This window comes from Adiantum capillus-veneris, chromosome 18 (assembly GCF_014529385.1).
Source record: "Adiantum capillus-veneris isolate H3 chromosome 18, ASM1452938v2, whole genome shotgun sequence".
NCBI classification, from domain to species: Eukaryota; Viridiplantae; Streptophyta; class Polypodiopsida; order Polypodiales; family Pteridaceae; genus Adiantum; species Adiantum capillus-veneris.
The window spans coordinates 104,762,353-104,785,778 of NC_140948.1; the positions used below are offsets into that span (position 1 = coordinate 104,762,353).

The 23,426-nt window shown below is 44.7% G+C and overlaps 1 protein-coding gene across 5 annotated transcripts in view; it reads right to left on the reverse strand.

Moving 5' to 3' along the window:
- The window catches only part of LOC147436132 (uncharacterized), a 41,189-nt gene extending 19,177 nt beyond the window's left edge, over window positions 1–22,012 (reverse strand). For 2 of the 5 annotated variants that reach the window (XM_086489039.1, XM_086489038.1), the window contains exons 1-4: window positions 21,706–22,008; window positions 21,583–21,629; window positions 21,406–21,496; window positions 20,771–21,032 (exon numbers count right to left, since the gene is read on the reverse strand). In XM_086489039.1, coding sequence (XP_086345165.1) covers window positions 20,771–21,032; window positions 21,406–21,496; window positions 21,583–21,629; window positions 21,706–21,832 — 527 coding nt within the window. In that variant the 5' untranslated portion in view covers window positions 21,833–22,008. Of the gene's footprint in view, window positions 1–20,770; window positions 21,033–21,405; window positions 21,497–21,582; window positions 21,630–21,705 lie in introns of all 5 variants that reach the window. The other 3 variants (XM_086489041.1, XM_086489037.1, XM_086489040.1) reach the window with 3 other exon arrangements.
- Window positions 22,013–23,426: the final 1,414 nt, after the last annotated feature.

Here is a 23,426-nt window from a genome sequence, read left to right on the forward strand (position 1 = left end):
GTGGCCTTAGAAAAGAGTCGGGCAAAGCAAAAGAAAGCAGCTGATCGTCACCGTCGTGAAGTGGTGTTTTCACTTGGTGATTGGGTCCTTCTACGCTTTGAAAAGGCAAGGTTAAAGAAGATGACGGGCAAGGAAAGACTGTTTCCAAAGCTCAGCATGCGTTACTATGGGCCTTTTTAAGTATGCGACATAATCAATGATGTTGCATATATGCTGAAATTGCCTAAGAGTTGGAAGATTCACAATGCGTTTCATGTGAGTCTTCTCAGACCCTATGTGGGTGATGTGCCAGAGGATATGCCAGCTGAAGATCAGCCGGAAGTCGAGGAACTTGACGAGATCTTGGTCCCGGAACAGATTTTGGCACATAAAGAAAGAAAAGTGAAAGGCAAGGTTGCTAGGCGTTACTTGGTGAAGTTCAGAAACTATCCACCAATGGATGCTAAGTGGATGGAAGAATGTGAACTTGCAGAGTCACCAACTGTGTTATTACTTTACCTTGAAGCCTTCGATTTGCAACCTACCTTGACCCCTTGAGTTTCAAAGCTACATGGATTGTCAGTGTGACAATGGCTTCTGAAAGAAATGATGTACATGGTATTTAAAGTGAGCTCAAATCAAGCACATGTTACATGAATGTTAGAGCTGTACAAATTGTCAGTTTCGCAATTGCTCTTATGGAAAGTCCAAAAGTTTGGTTAGTGCTATAGAAGTGAGTATTTCTTGTCAGTTTGTCAAGGATACACTAATTGCTTCTATTAAAGGGTACATGTGTAACTGCATTCTTAAACTGTCGGTTTGGGTATGCTCGAAAGTGTTACTGGATCCAACGTGTACTAAAAGACAGTGGCAAAATGCGTAGCTACCATTTTGTCATTGGAAAGTTAATGACTCAAAGCAATGGCAGAGTGCGAAGCTACCACTATGTCATTGAGACAGGGTTCACACGCAGGCAATACATGTGTCGACGAGGTGTTCTATACACGAGGGTTGACAATGAGCATGTATGTGTCGTACATGTGTCGACAGGTGTTGAATACACCAGTGTTGACTGTGAGCATGTACGACATAGATGCAAACGAGGACGTTTGAGATTTCAAGAGGGGGGTATGTCACCAGCGTGTGACTACTATCTATCCTTTTTGTTGATTTCTTTCTTATTATTTATTCATTTTCACTTTTTGGAAACACCCTTCGGGAAATCTAACTGCCCTGCATTGCATAGCTAGTGTGAAACTGTCCAAAGGGAGTCCAAGCCTGAGGGCAAGAGAGCACTAAGGTTGGACAAGGACTATGGTTAGCCAAAGTGGGGTCATTGACTAGCCAAAGTGGGATCCTTTGCTACAGAAGCTACATTTCAGTTCTGGGTGTGGCTGCAGTGTACAAAGAGGGTCAGATGACCTAGAAAGATACGATGGTAGCATCTCCTAAAATTTAGGGAACTGCTATTTTGGGACCTGAAAATGTATTCGCGTCATTACCTCCGGAATGACAAGGGGAACACTTTATTACTCTGCCGTGAAGTCAACTGGGCAACCGGTCTGGATATTTTTAAGGGGCGAACCCGAAACGGGAAAATGCTTGTAAATGCGCCAAGTGGCACATTTCTGTGCACTTGCCTCTTAAAGAAGAAAGGGCGCTGAATTTTAAGCTAGGAGAGGCCTTCACTTGCATTCTGTCACAGGTTGAGAGCTATGGAGTGCTTCCTTTCCCTCTTATGTACAGTGCGGTGCCAAGAGTGATGCCCTGCACGCTACACACTGCCCTCTCTCTCCCCTATGGCAGTATGTTATGCCCCTCTAGTGGGCTTTTCATTTGACCAATGTACAATTGTGTGGTTTCATGCGCGATCGCTGAGGCAAGAGCCTCTTGCATAGGTATTGGATTAGCTAGCGGCTAATCCCCCGCAGGTACAGGTGATTCGGAGAGGTTTCACGTGCGAAATCTCGTTCGATTCAAAGGGCAAGTAGCCCTACAGGTGCGGGAGCTTGAGGACTTGCTACGGATGCGACCGGCACGCAAAACGGAGCCCGAAACAGTGAATTACAGCCTGCTGTGTATTCTTGCAGGTTTAGGGTTTTGGCCCTAAACGAACCCTAATACCCCCAAGAAGTTTGGGGACGCGAAGGGACCGCTGTACAGGTGATCTGGCGCATTTTCGGGGCAGAAAACAGAGAATTCAGCGTGCTACAGATTCTCGCCACGTTTTACAAAGTGTCCGCATGCGTCGAGAAAGTCATCCAATGCGTGGGAATACTAATAGTGAAGGGTCCAAATACAGTTATGCTGCCGAAATCAGGCCAGAACATTTACAATTCAGCCAAGATTGTGCGGGGCAGCTTGTAGGGAACCACAACTTTTATTCCCTCTATTAAAGAATAAAGAAATACCGAAAGGGGTGCCTAATTTAGGGACCAGTCTGGTGTCGGTCTTCTCATACATGTGCAATCTAGCAACCTGTATCCCTTTCCTCTTTGTTGTGTCTTGAAAGTACAAGTAACGTGGGCCACAAATTAAATGGGTAAAAGCAAATAAGGTTTAAGTCTAAGGTCTACCGCCCTTTTTGGATTAAACAAGCCGGTTTCAAATGGTCAGATGACCAGTGGAAGCCCAACGGAAGCATCTCCTAAAAATTAGGGAACTGCTATTTTGGGCCGTGAAATGTGTTTGCGTCATTACCTTCGGTATGACAAGGGGAACATTTTACAACTCTGCAGCGAAGTCAACTGGGCAACCAATCGGGAGATTTTTAGGCGGCAACCCCGAAACGGGAGAATGCTTGTAAATGCGCCAAGTGGCACATTCCTGTGCACTTTCCTCTTGCATCAAGAAGTGGCGCTGATTTTTAAGCTGGGAGAGGCCTCATTTTGCATCTGTCACAAGTTAAGAGCTGTGGAGTGCTTTCTTTTCACTCAATGCACATTGTGGTGCTAGGAGTGATGCCCTGCACACTACACACTGCTCTCTCTCCCCCCTACATGCAGTTATGTGATGCCCCACAAGAGGGCTCTTCATTTGACTGATGTACAACTGTGTGGTTTCATGTTTTTGTGCTGAGGCAAGAGCCTCCTTGAGCAGGAACAGGGGTAGCTAATTGCTACCCCAAAGCAGGCACTGGTGAGGGTCATAACCTCACCGTACATGTGCGTTTTCAGCGTTGTGTATGCGTTGTAAATTGACCCCAAACTCGGGCGGCCGGCGGACCAAGAGCAACCTATACTATGGGTGGCCAGCCCGGAGACATACTAGTTGTACAAGTATGCCCTACACCTGTGAAGAACCAGAGTGGTGTAAGTTTAACAGTCGACCGTTTCACACTGGCTACGCAATGTCCAACCATTTGTGACTTCAAATAGAGGATCCCAAAAATTAAATAAAAATCATCGGAAAGAAACCAACAACTAAGGTTAGCACTTGCCACGTCCTCATGACACTAATTGCTAATCCCCCACAGGTACGCACAGTTCCATCGCGGAGGATTACGAAAACGGAGAGTTTTCTCGAGTGAAAACTCACCCGTTTCAAAGGGGAACTCTTCCATTGCATGCGGGAGCATCTGAGACACGCGTAGACGTGTTCGCTCCGCTCGAAACGGTTAAAAAACAGAGAATTACAGCCTGCTGTGTTTTTCTGCAGGTTTAGGGTTTCGCACCTAAACTGCAGGGAATCGCCAAGGGAGCCTCGGAAAGGCCTTGGGATGCATGTACAAGGCTCTAGCACCTGACAGTGGGAACACAAAAAATTACAGCACGCTGAAATTGACCTGCAGTTCACCGTAAGGCTTCTAGAATGTGGGGAAAAGCGTCTAGCCGTGTACTTTTGACCTACAAGGATTTTGCGCCATTATGCCGGCAAAATTGGGTCAAAAACCTGCGATTACAACCATGGACAGGTCCGGACAGCTTGGTGGGAGGTGAAAGTGATCGGATCGTTTCTTTGCATTAAGAATACAGAAATACCGAAAGGGGCGCCAGTCTTTGGGGCCAGCAAGTGTCGGCGTCCGCTTGGTAGCGCTCTAGCTTCCAAGCCGTGTGTGTTTAAAGTGTCAATTCCCGTTACAGGTTTTTATTTGCGAAGTTTCTCTATGTCCTAAAGTCTAAAGTAAAGTTTCGGGTGAAAGCCTACGTCTACCGCCCTACGGGCCGGTTTCAAGGACCCATTTCAGATCCTCCTCCATCTCCATCTACGCCACGGATTACACCAAATTCTATGAAGGCTTTGGTAAAGTCTATGATGGAGATGATGCTATAACAAGAGGCTCAGCAGGCCGCCGTGGAAAGGGAACGTGAAGAACGGAGGGTAGCTATGAAGCTAGAGCGTGCACAGGCACGCGAAGCTCAATGCATAGCATGTTGAAGAGAAGCGGAGCTAGAGCGTGAGCAAGCACGCGAAGCTCAATGCATAGCGGCTGAAGAAAAGAGAGCAGCTATGGAGCTAGAGCGTGAGGCATAGCGAGACCAACACATGAAAGAGTTGGTCCTACAAATGCTCTCCTCGAAGAGCGAGCCACTCGAGGAGGGCGGCAAGTCATCCCATAGCCTAGGTAAAGACAACGACTCCCACAACCCAGTCACTGAGAAGTTGACTTTCAGTAAGTAAAATGGTAAGATGGATGCTTCTGTGATTCGTTCTTGGTTGCATCAATTTAATGCTTACTTTGTGAGTAGCAAGAAAAACAATAACAGTAAAGTTTTGACTGCTACCATGTATTTGTCGCATGATGCGATTAATTGGTATCAGGCCTGGCAAGAGGCACATATGGCCGAGCACCTTGACGTGCCGGGATGGCGAGCCATTGTCTTTCAATTGGGTCGACTTCCAAGACAAGCTCAAGGCTCGTTTTATGCCACCGCAATAACTGCATCTGCATGAAACGCGTTTTTATGTCACACTGGTAGCGTGCAGGGCATCACTCCCACGTTGGGTTGGGGCATAGGTAGGTTGTAACCCAAAGGCTTCAAGGTAAAGCTGCAATACATTTGGTGACTCTGACATTTCATGCTCTTCCATCCACTTTGCATCCATAGGCGGATAGTTCTTGAACTTCACCAAATAACGTCTTGCAACCTGTCCTTTAACTTTTCTGTCCTTATGTGCCAATACTTGCTCAGGTACCAGGATCTCATCAAGTTCCTCAACTTCTATTGGCTGATCCTCATCTGGCATATCTTCTGGCACATCACCCACGAAGGGTCTTAGAAGACTCACGTGAAACACATTATGAATCTTCCACGCATCAAGCAACTTCTGGCTGATCCTCATCTGGCATAACTTCTGGCACATCACCCACGAAGGGTCTTAGAAGACTCACGTGAAACGCATTATGAATCTTCCACGTATCAGGCAATTTCAGCCTGTAAGCCACATCGTTGATCTTGTCAAGCACTTGAAAAGGCCCATAGTAACGCATACTGAGCTTAGGAAACAGCCGTTCCTTGCCCTTCATCTTCTTTAACCTTGCCTTTTCGAACCTTAACAGAACCCAATCACCAGGTGATAACAGCAAGCCTTTTTCTCTTTTGCCCAAGTCTTCTCCAAGGCAACTTTAATTTTCTTGTACATTTCATCCATGTTCTCAACATATCGATCTGCCTCAAAGATCTTGTCCTTTGTATGCAAAATGGAAGGAACCTTCTTGCTGCCTTCAACGATCTCAAAAGGTGCTTTGCCAGTAGACGAATGCACCGTATTATTGTACGCATATTCAAGCATAGGCAAATACTGTTCCCACTTGCCTTTCTTATCTGACACATAGCATTTTAGCAGATCTAAGACAGTAGAATTAGCCTCTTCTAACTGTCCAATCAGTTTGTGGATGAAACGAAGACGAGAACTTGAGCGTAGTCCCCATGTTCTCAAACAATCCTCTCCATAACAAGCTGGTCATGCGAGGATCACGATCACTGAGAATCGATTGTGGCATACCATGGTACTTAAACACATTGCACATGAACAAGCGAGCCATCTGATCAGATTTTGTCTTCTTCCTGACAGGGATAAAATGGGCCTGCTTGTTGAACCTATAGATAATGGTCCATATACCATCATTCCCTATTGGCGTTCTTGGAAGATCAAAGATAAAGTCCATAGCAAGGCTTTCCCATGGCTTATCTGGAATCGGCAGTGGTTGTAACAACCCTGGTGCCTTTTGCCTGTCAAACTTGACCTTTTGGCAAATTATGCATGCTCGCACAAAGTCATCCACATCTCTCCTCAAGGTAGCCCAATAGAAGAATGTCTCTACCGCTTTAACTGTCGCATCAATACCACGATGCCGTGCATACGGTGGGACATGACTCTCTTTCATGACCTTATGTCGCAGTGGCCTAGTTAGTAGTGACACAAAGTCTGCCATGCATCATCATAAAACCATCTCTGAGGAGGTAGTGCTCGTGATGTTGCCCCTCTTGTAACTATTCAAAGATCCTTGCAAAATCTTCATCAGCAGTATATTGTTACTTCATGTCATCTAGCTCATGATGATAAGGAATTGACACACTTGAAATTTGTGGCTTTCTTGATAATGCATCAGTCACAACATTCTTCTTGCCCTCCACATGCATAATCTGAAAGTGGAACATGGAAAGAATGTTTGCCCAGCGCATATGCTTTTCGGATAACTTTGACTATGTCAAGAAGTATCGTAAGGTCTGATGGTCTGTTTGGACAACAAAATCAGCACCTAAGAGGTAGTGCTTCTAGCTAGAAAGTGCATGAATCACGGCCAAGAGCTCTTTCTCATAGACTTGCATAGTCCTCTCTGGCCCTTGAAAAATTTGTCTTTCATAAGCTACTACCCATCCATCTTGCATTAGCACTACTACGATGCTACTGCCACACGCGTCACACTCGACCACAAATGACTTCCTGAGATGTGGCAAAACAATTACTGGATTTGAAGTCAACTTTTCCTTTAAGAGACTAAAAGCTGAAATGTCTTTTTGGGTCCATCTGAAAGTGACCTCTTTCTTTTGCAAAGCGTGAAGAGGCGATGTTATCTCTGCAAAATTTCTAATAAACCTTCTATAGTAGGAACACAATCCCAAGAAGCTTCTGACATCATGCACAGTCTTCAAGTCTGGCCATGTCTTGATAGCTTCGACCTTTGCGGGATCAATTCTAACACCATCCTTTGAGACTATGTGGCCAAGAAAGTGGATCTCTTCCAAGAAGAATCCACTTTTCTTAGGATTGACAAGTAGGCTGTGACTGCAGAGCTCTTCAAACACAATGGTCAAGTGACGCCTATGCTCCTCTTCATTCTTCAAATAGACTATCATGTCATCAAAGAACGTCCCAACAAACTGTTGATGCGAGCAGAAAATCCGGTCTATCATTCTGTTGAACGTGGCGAGAGCATTAGTTAGCCCAAACGGCATCACTAGAAACTCATAAAGACCAAATGTCGTTCTAAACGCAGTCTTGTGCACATCCTCTGGCCTTATACAAATATGATGGTACCCACTCTTAAGGTCTATCCTACTGAAAATTGCAACACCCTCTAAACAATCGAGAATATCATCAATTCGAGGAATAGGAAACCTATTCTTGATGGTATTCTTATTCAATGCACGGTAATCAATACACATGCGCCATGAGCCATCCTTCTTCTGCACTAGGAGCACTGGGGAGGGTGAAGAACTAGGCTGATTCAGCTCCTTCTCTAATAACTCCTCAACCTGGCCCATATCTCTTCCTGCTGCGCCGCGCTAACCCTGTAGGGAGGTCTATTTGGTGGGCTAGGCGGCAATTGTGACGGTAATGAATCAAAAAAAACAGTCACTAAACTTTTGCGAAAATGCTGACCTTTCTTTATCTAACACAGATAAATTTGATTGATCACTATCTGAGACATCACATGCAAAAATCAAGTACACAGAAAGATGATTCTTTATTACAGAAGTGATAGTAGAAGCAGATACAATAGGGACTGACTCTCCTTTAAGCTTTACATCCAAGATGTGAGTTTTGTCCCTATGCTGTAAAGTGATCTTTTTGTTGTAGGCATCCAAGACTCCATGCACTCGGAACATCCACGGGATCCCCAACAAGGCATCACATCCTTCCAACGACATGATGTAGAACTCTTCTGTGTCCACATACGACTGAATATGCAAACGCAGCTTTCCAATGATGGGAGTAACACACTCTGAGCAGCGAGGACATGCAAACCTTGCATGTGTTGTGTACCCCATCTCTTCAGCTCTGATGCCCAGCTTCATAGCTAACTCTGGTGAGATAAAGTTGGCTTTGGCACCTGGATCAAAGAAGATGAGTGCCGTCTGATCCCTAACTTTACCCCATGTCCTGTATAACTCACTGGCATCTGTGCTGGGCCTATCACCCACCATGTCTGGCACCAAACCTGCCGTGGGTTTAGGCTTCTTGCCTTTCTGGTCTTCTTTATCATAAGTCAGCTGGTCTTTTCCTTTGTGGACAATTGGTAGCAAAGTGACCAGGCCTACTCGCATATAAAGCATTTATTTTCAGCCATTAGGACATTCTTTTCCTTGAGCGACTTGCGCACAAAAGGCTTCCTTTTCTGTTTCTTTGCCTGCGCTCCAGAAGTCACGGCTGAATCCTTGTCCTTGGTGGCCTTTTCTGACCCCTGTGACGCATCAAGAGCCGTTTTCACAAAGGGCTTCTTCGCTGAATTTTTCTTTCGCTGCCCTCCTTTGTCGTTGCTCGGAAACCCACTATCCTCTCCTTTCAACAAGGCAAGACCAGTGTTAGCAACTTCCATTAGCTGAGTGAGCGCAACCACTCTATTCTTGGTACACTAATCGCCAAGCCCTTTAGGCAGCCCACAACAATACTTCTCTATCTGCTCTGTCAATGGCACAAATCTGTAGGAGGTCACTGAGAGTAACGCTTTACAAAACCTCCTATTGTACTCCAGCAAGCTCTTGCATGAAGCTGAAGTATGTTGGTGCCAATCTGTCATGACGTCAGCTTCAAATTCATTTGACAGCCAAGCAAATGTTTGCATTTGCTTGAAGTAGCCCCAAGTGGCGGGTGCCTGTCCTTGCATTAACAATGTCGTCCACCATGTGAGCACATTTTCCTTTAAGAAAGTGGCAGCTTTCCTGACTTTCGAGACCTCTGTAAAATTCCCTCCTACATAAGCTGTATCAAACTGCTGGAGGAAAGTGAGAGCCTTTGCTTTATCCTCAAAACCACTAAAAGAACTTTACAGCTGCACCACCTTCTTTGTAAGCTTTCGGCTTCTCCAGTGCCCCCAGGTTGTCATAAGGAATAGTTTGCAACATGGGCACTGTAGTAGGCATGATCAGCACATTTTGGCCATTCACATTTTGCGTCAGAGGTGCAATATCTGGCTGCTGTCCAGAAAAACCAGCCATGCCAAAATGACCCTGTGGCACCCCAAACTGACCCTGGTTGCACTGAAAACCTTGTTGCATGCCGATACTACCATACATGCGGTTTGGCATAATGCCTTGCATACCCCCAAACATTGTTCCTGGCATGTACGGCTGACTTCCAGGCGCATAACCAGCCATACTTTGGAACACAGATCCACCCCCGAAATACCCAGGATGTACTGTGGGTGGTGGAAAAACTGGGTGTATAGCCTGGTATCCAGTTCCCTGTCCATTCAAGACAGCATGCTGGCTCTGAAAGGTGGCGGGCTGAATTGGCATAACCTGTGGAACAGCCACCTGTTCAAGCATGGGAGGAACCTGTTGCTAAATTGGCTTTATCTGACATAAAAATAATTCTAAATGAATTATTGGATTTATACGTGAGAGGGTTTTCTCGCTTGGAACACAAGGAAAAATAGTTCTAAATGAATTATTGGAAGTTTAAGTGAGAGGGTTTTCTCGCTGGACACATCTGAGTACAGAGTATCCCTAGTGCGTCATTCGAAGTAATGACAGGAGCACTGTGAAAGGGAATATCTGTAAGGCCACCAGGAACGGGTACTTCTGATGCGTCACAACGGATGGGTGACAGGGAGCATCAGTAAAGAAGTATCCGACCATCCGGGAACGGACATCTCTGATGCGTCATAGGATGGGTGACATAGAGCGTCGTGAAGGAGATTGTACCGTAAGTTCGGTAGGAAAGGACTAGGTGATGGGTATTCCTGATGCGTCACAAGGTGGGTGACGGGTGCATCGGAAAGGGGATATCCATAGTCGAGAGGAAATCCGAACTGGAAAAGAGGAATACGCGTAAAAACGCAAGCACAAGAATAAAGATGGGTTCTGAGAAGCTTTTCTTAAAAAGCGGAATATTTTAACGAGTTTTCCGGAAAGAGCAAACGCTTTCCCGCGAGGAATCTATGTATGCATTGCATTTGTGCATATGGTTGCATCCAAGGACGCCTGGGAAGTGTTGTGAAAAGCATTGTTTTAAACTTATGAGGTTTTATTGAGTTTGTGGGCAGGTTCAGACCAATTTTAAAATATGTCGGCCGTCCACTTAATAAGTGGGCAGCCACTTAGAAAATAAACCAACAAAACCAGCCAGCGAATTCTCTCTCCCTATTTCGGGTACGACAAAAAAAAAAAAAAAAACGGCCGCAATCTCTACGTGAGCAGCTATTCGTGCCGTGGTCAAGGAACTATAAAAGCATCAGATGCCCTCACTGAAAAGGAGGTTACCAACGTCAGCAAGGGAAGACTCTACCGCCAGAAAACGCAAGAGATCGCGAGATTACGAAGCACAGAAATTGCTTTTCCCGTGCAAGAGCGACAGGTATCTATTGAGGATTCGCCATACGAATTGTTGTCGCGTGTTTGCGTGTGTGTTTGCAGGTACTTCATCGCGAAGGAGAAGCGAGAAGGCTTCGGCCTACGCTTGGGAATTCCGGGAACTGAATTCGGAAATTGTCTGTGGAGTCTCGACTCTGAGTACAAACGGAAAAAGGATTGAGAGCTCGTCTCTCGGATTTCCCTTACGGGAAGGAACGACCATCAAGTCATAGAATTAGAACGGAGGGGTTTTCTCCGGTTCTTGTGCTTGTAAAAAGATTCTCCCTAATAAAGGATTCTCTTTAAGGGGGGGGACCAACCCATCTTCTGGTCCCAGTACTGTGTCGATCTTCTCACTCTCTCTCTCTCTCTCTATTTATTTCTCTCTATGTCCTTTGGCTTCAATATTAAGTGATAAATTCTATTTATCCAAGTATATTTTATATTGTTATGCGCTCCCGTTTGTGACAGTGGTATCAGAGCATGGTATCCTCTCTTTCTCTGTAAAGGAGGACGACTCTGGGAAGATACGGGAAGAAGCCATGACAAGCCAAGAGAGAAGTAAGCAGGCGGAAACCTAAGTCCTGCAGGAAAAAGCTCGCAGAGTTGGAATTTTTTTCTCTCTGCAAGAAGTCGACACAAGACTTGGGATTCTCTGAGAAGGCAACAAGAGCATGATGCTCAAGAACCTAGAGAATCCAAGGAGCGGAATGCTCGAGATCCTTTAGAATCCAGAAAATATCCATGAACATCAATCCATAACCATAGCCAAGAAATCCCGTCATTCCGGGAAGGATATGAAGAAGGTCTTTAGACCTCAGAACCCTCCGGTCAAGTTTGATACTTTTAACGGAAGGGAAGATGTCCCGAAAGCTACCGCTTTCATTCGGGTAGCTTTCATTCGGTAGCTTTCATTCGACAGTATGAAGTTGCCTTTGCAAACGGCAATTTCTGAGAAGCATCGAAGATGAGGCATGTGACCAAACACCTCAAAGGGAATTGCAAGTACTTGGTGGTATACCAAAGCTCTGCAAGGAACTTACAACAAGACTTGGATTCAATTCAAGGCTAAATTTTTCAACAAGTTTTTTCCTCTACGCTTTGAGGAAGGCATCCAAGAAGATTGGAATCGGTTTGCTCAATAGGAACACGAGCAAGTCAAAGCAAGTAGTGGTTCACTCTTGCCAAGGTAGCTCCATTCTTTCTGAGGAAGGAAAGATAAACAAATTTAACTAAGGACTTTTGCCCGAATTTTGTAAACCCATCTGCAAGATACTTTGCAGCAGATGGTGGAGTCAGCAATAAAAGCTGAAAGTGTACACTTTGATGTACATAGAATACAATCCCCGCAGTCGGACGAGAACCATTGAACACAAAAACAACGAATTTTTGTTACCTCTCCTCGAAGGATACATTGCTATCCGGAGAAAGTTTGGAGTAAGGGAATTCAATCTAACTCCTGAGTTTTTGACCCTTAAACTTTTAAGTGAGAGGGATCAAAGTTAAATCTTTGAGGAACTCATAAAATGCATTTTGCTTTTATGCACAAGATATGCATGTGTCTAACCAGGACAATCACTCTCGAGTGTTTATGACAGTAAGGTTGAGTCAGAACATTGTTTTATACGATGAACTGCTTTGCTTAACCATCAGGAAGGTCCATGATTGATCTGGTATCCAGTAATTCTCGAATAGATTACCTGCTACTGTGGATAGGAAAATTATGAAGGAACCATTCTGAGCTTTTCAGCAGAGAAAAGCTTTCATTAAGCTTGAATACTCTTTAAGCCCACACCCTCTACCCGGTAAGGGAAGATATGGCAGTGCTTTTCGCACAAGTAAATGAACACTCTCTTTACGAGGGAAGGAACAAGCGATGACTACTGCCTATGCTCGAGGAATCCAAGGATTGAAATCCTAGATTATTTGATGAGCGGGTTTTGCTCTAAGTTCGAGCCAAGGGATCGTCAAATTGAGCATCTTCGCTCTAAGGATCTTACGAAGGGAAGGTAATTTCCCAGGTTCACCAAAACTTTCAGCTTAAGAATTATGTATACTTTTGAGTACATGGATAACACACGAAGATGCAGACCTATGCCAAGGAACTGGATGAGAGTGTGTTATACTCTCTTGAGCGCCTTTTTGCGCGCAAGGATATTCCGACACAAGAATCTCTATTTGAGATGTGTTCGATAGAAGGAATTTGAGTTTCTCTACGGAGAAGAGGTTTTCTTATGGTCGTTGATCATTGAGTACACTATGTGCCTTTACCATTACAGTAGCAACTTTTGGTTGCGGTATATGTTTCTCCATGAGCAGGTCAAGTAGCATTTACACGCTGCTGGAATAAATTCGAACTAATGTTCGTAAGAATATAGTTCGCCAACCGTTTCAAAATGCTAAGAATTACATATGGGAGAACATCCCTGAGAATCAAAGAGGGTTCGCCCTATTGTGAACCGGGTTTGAACGTACGTTCAGAAAATGCTATGGCTAGAATCCTATCTGCCTGAGATTTTGCAAGGCGTCATTGATGCTCGCAAGGTGAATCATTTTTTTTATGATTCTGTAAGAAAGAGACTCTAATGGGCGTCAGGAAGACACTACTGGTGGTAATAACTCGTAGGAGGAAAAGATTGGAAGGAAGTGCCGCCGTGCACAAGGAATCTTCGGATTGGAACCGTCCGCCTACGTTGAGCGACGGCCCGGAACAAGAACCTTCTTTAAGGTGATCGCAAATTGTGAAAGAAAGACATCGAGCTTAATCCTCTATGACTTGGGCATTCCCTATGTGGGAGGACACAAGAGGTTTAATACTCTCTGGACTAACAGCGCAGGATTATGCGCAAGGACAGATACCTAGATTGATTTCTAGGAAGATTATTCTTCTCGAATTTGAGAAGACAGAATCAAGTTAACAGAGTCTCGAATAAGGAAACTTTGGATCATAACAATTGGCCTACCCAAAGCAAAGGCTCTAGAATAAGAACTTACTTTGGTAAGATGGCAAACTTTGTCTGCCACAGGAAGATTCACATGAGCTTAATACTCTCGACATGCCCTATGCGAGAGGACACAAGAGGTTTAATATCCTCAGGACTAATAGCGCAAGGTTATGCGCAAGGACATAGACCTAAATTGATTTTTAGGAGGATGATTCTTCTCCGGATTGAGAAGGTGGAATTGAGTTAACAGATTCTCGGAAAGACGTGAATGACGAGTTCTTACATGGCTCATAAGTTTAATGAATGGTGAAGGATATCCTCAAGGTACTAGAGGAAGGACATGAACCAGTAAGGTAAGTATTGAATTATTGATTTTTTGAATTTCTATTTAATTTAATCTTAAAGTTCTCTTTTGAGAAAGGACCAGCTCAACTCACCATTGAGCAAGATTTGGAATCTTTCCGATTTCTCCTTGGCAGCTCAGTTGGACCTCTACAGTTGAGCACAGCTGTTTATAGGTGAGAGGGATGTTGCTCAATTGGCTTTATCTGACATAAAAATAATTCTAAATGAATTATTAGATTTATACGTGAGAGGGTTTTCTCGCTTGGAACACCAGGAAAAATAGTTCTAAATGAATTATTGGAAGTTTAAGTGAGAGGGTTTTCTCGTTGGAGACATCCGAGTACAGAGTATCCCTAGTGCGTAATTCAAAGTAATGACAGGAGCACTGTGAAAGGGAATATCTGTAAGGCCACCAGGAACGGGTACTTCTGATGCGTCACAACGGATGGGTGACAGGGAGCATCAGTAAAGAAGTATCCGACCATCCGGGAACGGACATCTCTGATGCGTCATAGGATGGGTGACATAGAGCATCGTGAAGGAGATTGTACCGTAAGTTCGGTAGGAAAGGACTAGGTGATGGGTATTCCTGATGCGTCACAAGGTGGGTGACGAGTGCATCGGAAAGGGGATATCCATAGTCGAGAGGAAATCCGAACTGGAAAAGAGGAATACGCGTAAAGACGCAAGCACAAGAATAAAGATGGGTTTTGAGAAGCTTTTCTTTAAAAGCGGAATATTTTAACGAGTTTTCCGGAAAGAGCAAACGCTTTCCCGTGAGGAATCTATGTATGCATTGCATTTGTACATATGGTTGCATCCAGGGACGCCTGGGAAGTGTTGTGAAAAGCATTGTTTTAAACTTATGAGGTTTTATTGAGTTTGTGGGCAGGTTCAGACCAATTTTAAAATATGTCGGCCGTCCACTTAATAAGTGGGCAGCCACTTAGAAAATAAACCAACAAAACCAGCCAGCGAATTCTCTCTCCCTATTTCGGGTACGACAAAAAAAAAAAAAACGGCCGCAATCTCTACGTGAGCAGCTATTCGTGCCGTGGTCAAGGAACTATAAAAGCATCAGATGCCCTCACTGAAAAGGAGGTTACCAACGTCAGCAAGAGAAGACTCTACCGCCAGAAAATGCAAGAGATCGCGAGATTACGAAGCACGGAAATTGCTTTTCCCGTGCAAGAGCGACAGGTATCTATTGAGGATTCGCCATACGAATTGTTGTCGCGTGTTTGCGTGTGTGTTTGCAGGTACTTCATCGCGAAGGAGAAGCGAGAAGGCTTCGGCCTACGCTTGGGAATTCCGGGAACTGAATTCGGAAATTGTCTGTGGAGTCTCGACTCTGAGTACAAACGGAAAAAGGATTGAGAGCTCGTCTCTCGGATTTCCCTTACGGGAAGGAATGACCATCAAGTCATAGAATTAGAACGAAGGGGTTTTCTCCGGTTCTTGTGCTTGTAAAAAGATTCTCCCTAATAAAGGATTCTCTTTAAAGGGGGGGACCAGCCCATCTTCTGATCCCCACTACTGTGTCGATCTTCTCTCTCTCTCTCTCTCTCTCTCTCTCTCTCTCTCTCTCTCTATGTCCTTTGGCTTCAATATTAAGTGATAAATTCTATTTATCCGAGTATATTTTATATTGTTATGCGCTCCCGTTTGTGACAGAACCTGTTTTGGAGCCCCTAACTCCGCAACATGCGAGTGTTCCCTTTCCTGATGAGTCACATGAAGTACTTGGGCTTGAGCCTCAACAAGCTATGTACGCGATGTAGGTTGCCTTTTTTTGTTGTTGCACTGGTGGCGCTTGCAAGAACTACATAAACCTTGGATTCTGCACGAGTTGCGAAAAGACATTCACCGCGGCAACTAACTGAGTCCTGAACGCATCATCCTCAAGTTGCCCAGTCATAAAGCCCTGTACTACTAGAGGGACATTCACATTAACAGGAGGTACAGACTGACTTGGCCGTGAGCTCTCGCTAGTCTCGAAAACCATAGGGATTTCTTGTCTGTCCTTTGAAGAGGAACCCTCTTCCATAATGCCCTTCCCTTTGTCGGCCATAGTGTAATCCCGCGTTCCTGCACTCTGTCTTTACCCAAAACAACCGAAACTCACTCTTTGAGGAAAAAGTGATTGATATCCCGGCAATGGAACCTTGAAACCGGCCCATGGGGTGGTAGGCGTTGGCTTTCAAAATTCACCCAAAATTCTTTACTCTAGACACACACACAAAGCACTTTGCAAAAAGAACCTGCGACGGGAATTAACACTTGAATACACACACGGCTCGGAAGCTAGAATGCCCCGAGCATACGCCGACAACCTGTAGGCCCCAAAATTGGCGCCCCTTTCGGTATTTCTTTATTCTTTGAGAGGGTAAATTACAAAGTAGAATCCTGGGAATCCTTTACCTGTATCCCTCTAGATACTACATGATTTGGCCAAATTTCGGCAGCATAACAACCCCAAAACTTGCGCGAAACCAATTCCCTTGCTAGAACTCACTTTCACTGGCGTATACCCTCTGATTCCAGCTCAAAAACAGTAAATTCAGCTCGCTGTATTTACTGGTTTTTGCCCTGTTTTCAGCCCCAAACAGTCCCCTAGCTGTCCTCTGCCAGTGGGGCACGATTCCCAAGAGTTTTGGCGTCCGTATGGCTGAAAAACAGTCAATTTTCTGTGCATACACAGCGCTGAATTTGCACCTGTACGGTGAGGTTATGACCCTCACCGGTGCCTGCTTTTGAGTAGCAGCTAGCTACCCCTGTTCCTGCTCAAGGAGGCTCTTGCCTCAACACAAAAGCATGAACCCACACAGTTGTACATCAGTCAAATGAAGATCCCTCTTGTGGGGCATCACATAACTGCACGTAGGGGAGAGAGAGAGCAGTGTGTAGCGTGCAGGGCATCACTCCTAGCACTACACTGTACATTGGAGGGAAAGAAAGCACTCCATAGCTCTTAACCTGTCAGAAAAACCAAATGAAGCCTCCTCCCAGCTTAAAATTCAGCGCCCAATTTTCTGCATGAGGCAAGTGCATGAAAATTTGCCACTTGGCGCATTTACAAGCATTTTCCCGTTTCGGGTGTGCCGACTAAAAATCTCTTGACTGGTTGCTCAGTTGACTTCGCGGCAGAGTTGTAAAATGTTCCCCTAGTTATACTGGAGGTAATGACGCAAACACATTTCACGGCCCAAAATAGCAGTTCCCTAAATTTTAGGAAATGATTCCGTTGGGCTCCCACTGGTCATCTGACCATCTATCCTCATTGGGACCGCATCCAAAAGTGCAATGTGGCCCAATTGTCGGATACTTTCTGTTGGTAGTCCCACCTTGACTTTGTGCCTTTATTGAGTTCACTTCCTAGTATCCACCAACTTGCTAAGTGCGACGAGGGGACCTACATGATCTTGCTCTGAGCCTAGATATCCTCTTACTATACGAATTCCAGTGCCGACCACTTTCCATCTGTGGGTGAAACTACCGTTCACATTGGCCATACAATGTCCGACCGTTTGCTACTTCAAAAAGAGGGTCTCAAAAATAAAACAAAAATCATTGGAAAGAAACCAACAACTAAAGTCAGCAGTTGCCACGTCCTCGTGACATAGTTAACAACTGCCACGTCCCCGTGACAGTAGAAGTTGAAGTTCCCACCAACTTATGGGACCCCGTCTGATGGGTCCCAAGTGACATAGACATTAAAATAAAGAAAGCCCACACACACACATGCAGAGAAGATGACGTGACAGCTGTACGGATTCTCGGAATTCACGCTGACAGCCTGTACGGATTTTCGGATTTTACGCTGACATCTTGACGTGGCAGAGTTGTATGGATTTCCGTGTTTATGCTAACTACTGACTTGGCAGAGCTGTACGGAATTCTACTTTTGCCATGGCAGCTTGTGGGCATCTACTTTTGAGCTAGTTGCTTTTAAGTTTGAAGGCTTTTCATGTAAACTGCTTTTCATAGGCCAAGGGCCTTTAAATAAGTGCAGAGGGTCTGGCACGCTTCAGTGAGAAGGTGCAGAGCGCGAGTACCGGCATTGTACTAAGTTCAAGTAATATGAAGAAATACCGAAAGGGGCACCAGGACTTGGGGCCAATACTCTCTAGGGTGGAATTCCGCCAGTTCGTGTCGCGTTTGCTCTCTCTCTTTCAGATCAGTTGTTATTGAAGTGCTAAAAGTTTGTTCAATCTGTTCTTTTCTGTTCGCACGTGGTGCCCGTCTTGTGACAGGCTACGAAATATAAGCCGCGTTAGCCACCGATCAGACCGAGAAGGTGGTACCTCTCATTGGTGCTCTTCCTGTGACCATCCAAGAATTATCACGGAAAAGTCAATTTTCACATTATGAAGTTGGGCAATTGTGACATTCTCTTGGGCATGCTGCACATGACAAGCATGACGCGACACTCCAAATCCGGAACCGTACAATTACCGTGATGCAAAAGAAAGTACTGTTTGAAATTTGTTTGAAATGGATAGTATCTATTTTAAACCTGTCTTGGTGCCCATTTGAATTGTTTGACTTTGGCTTTAATACTGGTTTCAACGATTAGTGATTTTACTCCCGGGTGTAGTAGTGATAAATGATGTTTGAGAATGCTTGCTCATACTCATGGCCCAGACCCTTGTAGTTATTTGTGGGGGGAGTATTGAATGTTTGTGTTATTTGACTCATGACACGGACCCTTGTGGTTATTTATGGGGGGAGTATTGTTGTTGTTACTCATGGCCCGGACCTAGATGGTTATTTACGGGGGGGTATTAAGAAGTCTGAGCAATGGTTACTCTCAGCACCTCCAAACAGCACAGGCTACGGTCTGGGGGGCGTTTGGTTGTAAAAGGCCTCTGTATCTCGATTCTCATGGTCCGGACCCTTTTAGCTTATTTGCGGGAGGAGTGATGAGGGAGTCGTTGAACAGCTCATGGCCCGGACCAAGATGGTTATTTGCGGAGGGAGTGCTCATCGGCAACTTTATGTTTCTATGTTTTGTAGCATGCATATGTGAGCATTTGTGTTACATTGTGATGTGCCAACCACTGAATATTCCTTATTAGATGAGATTTTTTTGGGAAACCAACGACCCAGGATATCAAGAGCTCCAATATGGAATGAGAATCCTTATTGGATGAGATTCTTCTAGGAAGCCAACGACCCACGAAATCAAGAGCTCCGATTTGGAATGAGAAAACTAATTATCCCTTGGAATGACCCTTGAAAAGTTTTGAACTAACTTGAACTGTTTTGCAAATATACGATAATCACGGACAATTATTTTCTTTCAAGAAGGGGAGATGTCACAAACTGCTGACGCGTCAAGCCACTGAAGAATGGAGCCAACCTGCACATCTTGACCGAGAGGCCTATACCCTAAGAAGAAGAAACAGAAGAAGGTCACATCAACTTGCAAAGTCTCCTCGAGAGGCCTATTTTTAAAGAGTTCCCACCGACTTCGGGACCCCGTCCGATGGTGCCCAAGTGCCCAAAAGAGATTAAATAAAGTGGGACCTCCACACACACACACACACACACACACACACACACACACAAAATGTGGAGAATGATGACGTGGCAGCAATTGTACGGATTTCCAGATTTCGCGCTGACAAAATACCTGGCAACAGTACGGATTTCCGTATTTGACACTCACTGTGTTGACATGGCAACTGTACGGATTTCCTAAAGTTGCACTGGCTGATTTTCAGCCCCAGCTTCGTGGACCAGAAGCTTTTGTGTTTGAAGCGTTTCATGTAACTGCTTTTCATAGGCCAAAGGCCTTTAAATATGTGCAGAGGGCTCATTCTCTGGCACTCCTCCGGGTGAAGGTACAAAGCGCAAGTACCGGCATTGTACTGAGTTCAAGCAATATAAGGAAATACCGAAAGGGGCGCCAAGGTTTGGGGCCAATGCTCTCTTGGGGTACTCCGCCACTCCCAATCTCATGTGCCATGCGGCGTGCAATCTCTCTCTCTTTCAGTTCAGTGTTATTGAAGTGCTAAAAGTGTTCAGTCTGTTCTTTTTCCGTTGGCACGTGCCCGTCCTGTTACACCCTCCACATGGTCCAAAGCGTGATGCTGCATATCGTGGTGAAAACTCTCTCGCTGGCAGAAATCCAACTCGTGACCTGCATCTGGGATCACCTATAGAGTGCCCCGTCTATAACCCAAGGGAGTAAGCAAGAAGACCGGATCTATCGGCAAGCCCTGAAAAAAGGGGTGTGACCCTGGAAATTGCAAAAGCCATGCAACTGCCCCCCACGCCACGAACCTGTCATGGATGCCCACTCTAATCAACAAACAACAAACTACCATCCACAGTAGCTGCGCATAAGGACAAACCCAGAAACAGTGCCTCAGTTGGCATCGCTATCTTGAAGGGATTTTATGCTTGCACTCTCTGTTGATGTACGGCTTTAACTTCTTACCTCATGGTTGCATCTACTGGGAGAGTCTATATCAGTCATGTGCAGTGGTTGTGGGCCTTTAATCATATTGGCTAGCTCTGCTTCAACTTTTGCGGGCAGTGTTGGCACTGCAAATAATGAAGCTTTGCTTTTCCCCTTTCTGTTTCAAAGATACCTTTCATAGACATGCACAGATTCTTTCTTTTTGAATATGTGTATTTACGTACACAACATGATAGCACGAGGTATACAAAATTACAAGATATAGTTACTTTTACCCTAGTATATTAGACATGAACACAACTGTCAAAAGATTGGTCTAGATGGCATAAACTCACCGTAAAGATGACCTTGAGCCCTTATCTGCAAAGATGTTTGACAGCACGGTAACAGGATCATGGGTTTTGCTGCTGTCCCAAAAAATTGAGACAATGCCTTTCCGAGCCAATTTTGAAATATAAACACCCTTGTCATCATCAGCCTCAGGGATTTCAAATTCTGCGCGACTCCTCTTCAAGTTCAATGCATCTTTGTTTGAACCATTCTCGGCACTCTTGTTTGATTGTAAGGTAGATGAATCACTACCTGTGCTCTCATCTCCTGCATTTTTACATACAGTGTCAGGGCTATTACTGCTTTTTTGTTCACTCTTGTCATCCTAATGATTTAACAGTGCATCAAAATCTAGAACGCCCAATTAAATTGATGGCCAATGCTCCCAGACTATATGGAAGCAAAAGTGCAAGCAACTCGTTTTGTTCTCTACATATATTATAGCAATTCCAAGTTATCTGCATCACTCCAGAGGGAAAAAAACGGTTGACAGCTCAAATCTTTCGCTCTCAAATGTGCAATGGGTGAGGCTATATAAACTTTCAAGTGCAACACAGGACAGCATATTCTTGTCTGTCAGAGATATCGACCATTGTGTTCAGGCTACAATGTTCCAGAATGCAAGGAAAAAAAGAGATACCAACAACAGGATCAAAGGCCTGCTTTACAAAGTTATTGGCACCCCCACCTGAAGCTCCAAGGGACTTGAGCAGATTTGGGCTCTTCAATTGCTATCAAAGAAGAAAGAGCAGGCGCGTGTAAGCAACGGGAGCTTGTGAACGAAGAGGAGCAGCTAAAACAGGGAGGAGACCATTACCTTCGTGATGAGTGGCATGGCTTCCATGGTAGCGCTCTTCTCTCGGTCTGCTTGCAGTAAAATAAGAATGTAAATCGTCGGACATGCACGCCTACACACCAGGAGAACTGAGAGTAGATATACCGAGTGGACAGGTGATGAGAAAGCCCTTTAGAGAGTCAGTTGAAGAGGGCGCCTTGTAGTTGAACCGAGGGAGTCCAGATGCAGAGGCATGATGCTCCCATGGTGTCTTCTCCCTGAGGTAGCTCATTTCAACCTCAGATGAGCTAATGCTGCAGAATTTATGGAGTATTTATACCCAAATTTTTGAATAAATTTATGAGGATCCTTTGGAATTCCCTCCTTGCTTAACCATTACAAGGGTCATCAAGCTACTCCACAAATAGGAGCCCAAGGAGGACCTCGGCAATTGGCGACCTCTGACCATGCTCAAACATCGTATACAAAGTACTTGCTCGGACAGTAGGCAACAAATTTGATGAAATGGATCTCAACAAAACAAAAAGAATTTTGTAGGCTTGTCAAGGTAGTCATTTCAATCAAAGAAGGCTTGCCTAGAATGGTCTTTATTTATTGACAATTGGGGGAAAAAATGGCTTCTGGCCCTGAACTAAGGATTTATGTATTAACTCTTTTTGGCAAAGCTCGAGCAAGAATTGCCATCAAAATCCTCTTATTAGAGCGATTTACACTTCAGAGGTAAGTAAGGCAACGTTGCCCCTTTGCCCTCCTTCTCTTTGCGATAGCACTGGATGGTCTCAATTGTTTGATAAAGGCGAAGGAACCATAAAAGGCGTCACTCTTCCTAGCTTGGATAAGTCTCATTGTCTCTCCCAATTTGTAGATGATACTAATGCTCTGTTAACCACTTATAAGGCCTCATTAAGGGTGTTTTGGTAAGCATTAGACATTGTGCTTCGGGGTCGAAGATCAACCATCCCCAATGTCTACTCAAGCAACAACAACATTCTGAGAAGGCTCTACAAAGCTAGATGCCCTTTGATCAAAGAAGGATGAGTCTTCACACTATTTGGCACACCAACGGGGTTTGGAATCTCCTTAAAGCGGAGATCGCATTGGGTGTACACTAATTTTAAAACTAAACTCAATAGACGGATTCGCTTTCAAGGATCGGTTGTAGGGAGACTTATGGTGATTAACAACTTTTAGTGGCCTACGTGGTGTGTTTCCTTGCATGTTGGAGACCCCCCCGATTCCCACTTAGAACAAGTCACTAAGGTTTGTCGGAATTTTCTTTAGGCAGTTGACACCTTCGCTCACAAGTCACCAAAAGTTATATGGCCCATATGTTGTCTTCCCAAGGAAAAAGGCAGTCGAAGGATCATAGATGTTAAGATCTTGGTAAACACAATGGCCATCAAAACCATTGTTTCTCCTTTTCTTGGCCCGCCAGCTGAATGGGTTGTCCTACTGATGAGAAGCACAATGAGAAGGACAAAGGTGGTCGAAGGATCATATATGTTAAGATCTTGGTAGACACAATGGCCATCAAAACCATTGTTGCTTCTTTTCTTGGCCCGCCAGCTAAATGGGTTGTTCAGGAAGTATAGTGTCTAGACCTCAAGTTATGATATGCTAAGATCCCTCTGGCAAGCATGGAACAAACAAAAAGACAAATTTGAGATTAATTGGGCTACCTACGAGAGCATGATTGTCCCCATAAAAGCCTTTCCCTGGTATCCAGCTACGGACATCCTAGAGGTTGGGGAGGTCTCTGAGAGGTCTTCCCTTGAGTTGTTTAACAAAGGGCTTAAAATGTCAAGCCTAAGGTAGGACTGGGCAGAATGGCCAGGAGATGCACATGCGGTACAAGGGGTAATATT